We start from the raw sequence: 7435 nt of genomic DNA, 5'->3' as shown, positions 1-7435 counted from the left end.
CGGTTTGATAAGGACACCAGACCCTGATGAAAATAACTCTCACACATTTTACCTTGTTATTCATGTATATCTGTTGACATTAGCTGAAGCTTTGTTATGCTTTCTACCATTTCCAGTTGAAATGTAAACTGCTAGAACAAAAATAATCTTTGGCTCAGATGCTGCAGAGAGTAAGCGTAAAGCTGTTGAAGGTCATGAAGGAGGTTGGAGGTCCTAATGTCTGTGAGGAAGAAGGAACCGGGCTGCTTTGTCTGATTTGGTTTAAACAAGTTTTAAATAGAAACAAAAGAGTTCTAGGAAAATCTGACAGGGTTTTCAGTCCTTTGTTCCAGAAGATAGTCTTTTGCTTAGGTGAGTAGCTGGCCTCCTCTTTGTCCATCATGTACTCTTTAAAATTTTAATGCACTTCCCAGTAGGCATCCCCTTCCTTTCGGTGTTCTGGACTCTGGACTCTCTGCCATGTTCCCTGGCTTGTTCTATGTGATTATTTTAAAGGAAGACCAGCTAACTCTATATGGGTTACCATACAATCTGAGATCTTAAAAAAAAAAAAAAGCTAATATTCCCACGAGAATTTGCATTCCAAGCAGCAGGGAAGTCCATGGGCGTACAGCACTGTTGATCTGCACTGGCACAGTAGTTTGAGTACATAGCAAACTTTGTAATCATGGTTTCACTAGAGTCAGGAGTTCACCACTTGTTCAGTTGGTATTTAATTTATGATCTCAAAATTGTCCTTTCAAGTGTGGAGACCTGAAAAAGACTTTTTTTTTTTTTTAATTGGCAATTCTGCAGTACAGGTAAATTAATACTGAATCAGTGTTCTATGTTTGATTCCTTGGGAATACTGTTCCTTTGAAACAAACCGCAAGCAGTATGTTGTGTAAGAGGGACGCAGGTTTACAACTCTCACACTGTAAACTAATGGTCTGAGTCCTTACCAGCTTATTTAATGTAGGATTTTATTAGCACTACAGCCAGCAGAAGTACATTGCTTGTCTTATCTATGCCTCTTTATAACCATATTACCGAGATTACAGCAATTCATTGCCTGACATTTATCTATCTGCCTGTCAAATCAAATATTCATGGAGTACTCACTGCTGCTCAGAGTAGCCTGGAGAAATAGTTCTAATCCCTCTCCTTACCTCTCAGTATCTCCTAGCTGGGAGTGAGGGAGGTCTTGCATACATGCATTTGTGAGATCCCATCTCTTTGGTTATGTGTTTCTAGTGTGAGCAGTTGACATTCCTTTACTGTGTAATTTATTTGGTGGTGTTACCGGTATGCTGTTGCATTTGTGGTGTGCAGCATGATTTTTCATTGCTATTTATAACATTGGTATTAATGGTAAGCTTGGTGGTATAGTAAGAAAAAAAGGATTATGATCTCTTCCCCAATGGATCACAGAAGATAGGAAACAATGTATTTCATAATGGAACAATGTAAATAAAATGCTACTCATTAATTAAAAGTGATTAACTGAAAGAGAATACAGTTAGTTAGACGCACTGAATCTTAAAAATAGATAATGTTCTTAAAATATATTTTAAGTGCACAAATATCAAGGAATTAAAGAAGGTTCTTGTGAACAGTCTTTTGTTCATGGATTTCCTGGTATCATAGAATCACAGAATTCCCTGATTAAAAAGGAATGTGTGTCATATTGTTAAGGTCTTTGAATGTGTCCTGAGAAGGGCAACAAAGCCAGTGAAAGGGCTGGAAGCAATGTCCTCTGAGGAAGAGCGAAGGACTTTGGGCTTGTCTAGTTTGGAAAAAAGGAGGCTGAGGGATGACCTCATTGCCCTCTACAACTTCCTTAGGAGGGGAAGTGGAGAGGGAGGTGCTGATCTCTTCACCCTGGTATCCAGTGATAGGACTTGTGGGAATGGTTCAACTCTGTGCCAGGAAGGTTCAGACTGGACATTGGGAAGCATTTCTTTACGAGGGTGGTCATGCACTGGAACAGAGAGGTGGTCAATGCCTCAAGCCTGTCAGTGTTTAAGAAGTATTTGGACAGTGCCCTTAACAACGTGCTTTGTCCCTTGCCTGAAGTGGTCAGGCAGTTGGACTAGATTGATGACTGTGGATCCCATCCAACTGAAAATATTCTATTCTATTGTATATGTCATCCAGCTTTTGGACTTCTCCCCATCTTCAGTAGAGACCTTATGGAAATGCTTCTGAAAAGAAAAAAAAAATTAGTTTTGAATGCAGGTCAGATGCAATAACTTCAGTTCCTTCCCACAAGGTACATAAGATGAAACAGCCTCATTAACTCTTTGCTCTGAGAAAATGCTTGGCAGTACTACAATGATTGGAATTTTCCATGTCTTTTCCAGCTGTAAGAGAGGAGTAAAAAAGTGAAAAACCAGCAGCAGAATACTCTCAGGTAACAGACTAATGTAAATATTTTACTGGAATTTCTCAGGAAATATTAGTAAGGTGTTTTTTGTATAGCATAATTCTGTAGATTTTAGTCAACATACTAGGTTAGGCTACCAACCCTCAGAAGCCCTTCCTATGCCAGATGCCTAGATAAAGGTCAGAGGGGGCGTGACTCACCTGTGAGGAGTGTGTTGTCACCACCAACTCTGGGCAGGACAGTCCCACCTGTGGTGTCCCAATTTCCACGGCAGATGCTCGGTTGGCCCGGATTGGCCGTGCTGGTTCCCCGCCCTGCCACGGATTGGCCAAGCCTTCCATCTCCTCTCTCTCATCTTCCTGGGACACCTGCACTGCCCGGCTGCAGCTCCTCCACACTGACCACAGAGGGACCAGAGGATGCCCACGCATCAGCACTTGGTCGATAAGGTGTGTTGGTGGGGATGTGGTGGACAGGGTGCACACCAGCTGGGGATACTTATTCTCAAAGGCTGAAGACTAAGTCTGTGGTTCATCAAGAGTGTCTAGGGGAAGAGAAGAAAAGAGAAAATAATCATAAAGAGTATCATTAGAAAGGGGTATACAGGACTTACTCTTAAACTGTTTGCAGGACTTGCCAGGACTGTGTTTTTCAAATTACAGAAAGGTATTTATCATATTCATTAAATGTTCTATATTTAAAAGCTTTTAAAATAATTTTTGTCTCTATTCAGAAGGTTGCCCAAGGCTCTGGAGGGGCAAACCACTAAAGTGTCTCTTCCTGAGTCCAGTAGACTTTGAATACAGTAGCTAAGTATCACTCAGGGACTTAATTGTTGGCCTGAAATTGCGTTAGACTAAATATGGAAGAGGATTCTTAAAGTAGCAGCTCAGGTGGTGATGATGGCCATATAGATGAGGGCCACATAGACTCATAGGAAGAAAGGTTTGAACCTGTGATAAAAAATAATTAGAATTTTTCCATCAGATGAAGGAACTGGGGATACAGTTTATTTTTCATAATTATACCCAATTAGAAGCTTGAAAATAATATTCTTATGCTTCGATTTTATAAATATTCCCTATGCTTCTATTATATAAATATTTACTTGTTGTTTCTTTACATTTTTCTTGGAGAAAAGGTTAATTTGTGGTGCAAGATAACATGATTGCATTAAATATGTATTGGAACTCAGGGCTCATGGAAATTATTTTCTGTCTCAAGTCTGGACTTGGAATTTTGTAAGACACTATATCTCTTCCTCATCTAAAACCTAGTTCCAAAAGATGGCATGATGAGACTCTTTGAATGCCTCTTGAACTGTTAAATCAGAGAGCTGATGCAAAGAGAAGGCATCTCAGCCATGTTTCAACTTGTTGTGCTTGTGTTTCTGGTTCTTTTTCTAGCTAGAAAAAGAGGAAAGGAGGTTTCAGACTGGTTTTCTTTTGTGGCAGAGTGCAGCTGCAGCCAATTTTCCAATCCTAGCTAAACTAAGGACTTTGTGCTTTGAAAGAGAACATCTAATTAGAAACAGATTTTTTTTTCCCCTCTCTCCGTGAGTCAGACAAAGATTTCAACAACATATGGACAGGTTCATATTAAATCACTGTTTACCACATCTGTTGATATAATAGCACCTACATGCTGTATTTAAAACTTAATTAGAGGTGGGCCACGTCAAAATCGTCACGAAAGATTGGATAACCACACCCAGCACACTGATACCAAAACATAATGCTTACCAGGACCCCATTTAAGTGACACTTCGATGAGACTTTGGAGAGGAACAGTCTTCATCTGCTTTAAAGACACATTAACTTGCTTATATGGCTTTCCTGATTGCTGCACTGACTGGTTGTGACACCATGCAAACCTTCCTCCTCCTATAGGAAATTTTTCAACACTTCACAGTCACCTGTTTTATTACTTGCTGACTCAGTAGCTTTTTAAAATTTTGTTTAAGTTCAGAGTTAAGTACATGGGTGTTTGGAATTGTGTGTTTTTTCCCTGCTTCCAGATGCTTCTGTTACTTATTTCACTAACACATGCAAAACCAATGGTCTTACACGTTCATGCACAAATTAAGACACACAGGTAGATGACACAAATTGAACATATCTCTTAAATGGTGTTTGAAATGCTTTAGAAAATCTCAACTAAGTATCTCCATTCTTTCTGTTACAGTCTGTGTCACATAAGGCAATCCTGTAGCAGACAGCATGTAAAATAGCATTACTAAATACTTCTTGTGATTTAACAGTTGTATCAGCGTTTTTGTAGCTGGAATAGTGAGTTATTCATAAGATGTAATGGCCTGGCAAATTATGTGGTGCCATGGTTGAACGTTTAGACTTTGAACATGGGCCATAAAATCTGATATTAAACAACTGAGAATACTATTGGGAAATGTTTCCTTTTTTTCTTGGAAACAGTTTACAATCAGTGTCAGTACTACAAGTGAATTATAAAGAAAATATGTCTTCTTTTCACAGACAGTCCTTGAGGGCTGGACTTCAGTCCTGCCTCTTAGGTACATTTTGTGAATTTCTGTACTGGGTATAGTTTATTCTTTGCCCATAGGAAACATGCACTAGCAATTTAGTATTTTTAAATAGTTTAGAAGTTCCAGAGGACTTTGCAGAAGTCTCTTGTTAAGTCCTTCAAGAATCAAATATTTTGAAAAACTTCAAGAGTTCTCTGGGGCATTTGAATATATTTCTTGACTGTATTTTGGAATTGGGAGTAGGGAAAGCAGTCAAAAGAGAGCATGCTAGTCATGGTTATATCTATAGTTTGAGAGAGCAAGGATTGCATCTCAGTTCTTGAATAATCAAGGAGCTGAGCTAAAACTGCCAATGCAACAATGAGGAACTTTGTTTAAAGACTTCTCCAGTTCAAAGGTGTAATGCAGCAGACGTGGCTGTTAATGGATTGCTGTCATGTAACCAGAGAATTTAAAGTTCCATTAATAATTCAGTACTTTAAAATGAAATTATTTATGCCTCTTATTGCATTGTTCTGCCAGTGTATAGAAGTATTTTACTTTAATGTATTCTCTTCAAAATATGTGAATTCAAAGAAAGTGCAGCTCTCTAGGCTTGTTCTGTTTCCTGTCCTGGAGAAAAGCCAATATTTCTCAAACATGGCAACTACTAAAAAGAAGTTACTATGAACTATATTGTCTTTTTGTTCCACAGATGAAGAGACCCTCCTGCTTGTTTTTTTTGTTCTGTGGGGTATTTTTGCCTGGAATCCTCAGTTTTCCACAGACAAACACCTCAATCGATTGTGATTCTCTGTTACCAAACTATGAAACTGAACCACAGACATCTGCACCACCATATATTATTGCTGTATCTTTTGATAACTTTGAGCCAGGAAATGAAATCCAAGGTAAATAACCTCAACAACATAATAACATCTTCGTGTCTTCCAGAAATACCAGTCTTCATAAAAGTTCCCCCATTTCCTTCTCAGTCTGGATAATTTACTTTTTTACTTCAATCTTGTTCATCTATACCTGATACGTTATTATTTTTTAGATTTTTTATATATGTATGTATAACTCAAAATGTATTCTTTATTTTTTCTTTTTTCCTTTTTCCATCTAATAAATATATCTTAACTGTATGCTGTAATTTTTGTAACAAAATTAAAATTAAGTAGGACAGCTGGCCAAACTGGACTAATAATTAGTTGCTCATTAACCTTGTATTTGAGTATTTGCTGTTGAACCAGGCCTCTGCAATACAAAGGGATCCTACTCATTAGTTGTTCACATGCTGTCATCTTTCAGGAAAATAAAAATTCAGGACGCAGTATGAGACAACTCAAGAGTGAGACACTTTGAGTCATCCTTCTAAGAACTGTATCCCAGATTTTATCAAATTGCAGGGGGTGGAGCTATTGTGGTTTAAACCACCTTTTTATCTTCCTAATCCTAAATTGCTCTCTGGATGAGACACCTTAACAGCCTTGTTTCTCCACACTATGATGCCACCTCATAGTGCTGTCACACTTCAAGTGACTTGTGAATGCTTCTTTTTCTGACCGTTCATGCTACAAGGAGCATGGAAGTGGAAGAGCGTTGTAACCTGTTACGTGTCTGGTTTTGTATCTCAGTAGCTGAAAAAGAGCATTATTCACTAAGTAGCTACTGGATGCTGTTTTACTTGAACCATGTAGCATGAATATGGCTTCCATAGAGAGTGATATATAGGGGGGAAAGAACGGAGAAGCATCAGAGCCCTAATATAGCTGCCATTCTTGGAAAAACATGTGAATAGCTCCTTCAAGGATGGGAGGGCGGTTTGATTACAGATAGCTACTTTTAGAATAGGATTGACAGAAAAATGGTGGATTGATTTAAGTACATGCAGACTGTTCTGTGAGGTTAAATGGAATTTACCATGATAAAAATATTGAATCCCAGATGCTACTAACCTTGACTTTTTTCCCCTCCTTTTTTTTTTATTTTTTTTATTTTTACCACTACTCTTCTATTGTTTCAAATCATAAGCACCCAGTACCTGGTCTCAGGGAGCTGCATTGGGTTGCACTGAATATATTGCAGTTTGGCCTATGGCATTCCATGTGCCAGCACTCTTACAGTCTCATCTCTGCTTGATTTAGCACTGTATTCAAGTGCTGGATGTCATTGCTTCTGTGAGACCTGGGGAAAATTAGTGAATTAGGGCTGAAAGCTGACAAAAAATTGGAAGGCTAATTATGCAGGTGTTTGGAAATGTTAAATTATCAGGGTAGGATTGGTCCTTGCCTTGACTTCTGTGTCATTCCACTTCATCCCTCTTTATTTTTAATGACTACACATAACCTTTGTGCATAAAGCATTATTCTGATTTTATTTGCAAAAGTGCCTAATAATGGAAGTAGCAGAGTAAAGTTTTAGTAGACCATAAAAAATTCGATTATGCCTTTTGAAATTTAATTTCTGTTTGGATGTAAACAAAACAGAAGACTGCTCTTTCCCATATTTTTCTGAGCTCCTTCAGTAACAGAAGTTGAATAAAATTGGGTAGCTCATATAATTATTGATTTTTTTTTACTTAA

At 38.2% G+C, this 7435-nt stretch overlaps 1 protein-coding gene across 41 annotated transcripts in view; it reads left to right on the top strand.

Moving 5' to 3' along the window:
• The first annotated feature begins 1141 nt into the window (after positions 1–1141).
• LOC135418864 (hornerin-like) overlaps positions 1142–7435 on the top strand; it is a 53964-nt gene continuing 47670 nt past the window's right edge. For 7 of the 41 annotated variants that reach the window (XM_064664601.1, XM_064664618.1, XM_064664602.1 and 4 more), the window contains exons 1-2: positions 1150–2814; positions 5563–5758. In XM_064664601.1, coding sequence (XP_064520671.1) covers positions 2785–2814; positions 5563–5758 — 226 coding nt within the window. In that variant the 5' untranslated portion in view covers positions 1150–2784. Of the gene's footprint in view, positions 2815–5562; positions 5759–7435 lie in introns of all 41 variants that reach the window. The other 34 variants (XM_064664617.1, XM_064664604.1, XM_064664600.1 and 31 more) reach the window with 10 other exon arrangements.

This window comes from Pseudopipra pipra, chromosome 9, assembly GCF_036250125.1.
Source record: "Pseudopipra pipra isolate bDixPip1 chromosome 9, bDixPip1.hap1, whole genome shotgun sequence".
Classification (NCBI taxonomy): Eukaryota; Metazoa; Chordata; class Aves; order Passeriformes; family Pipridae; genus Pseudopipra; species Pseudopipra pipra.
This window is presented reverse-complemented; position numbering and strand designations above follow the sequence as displayed.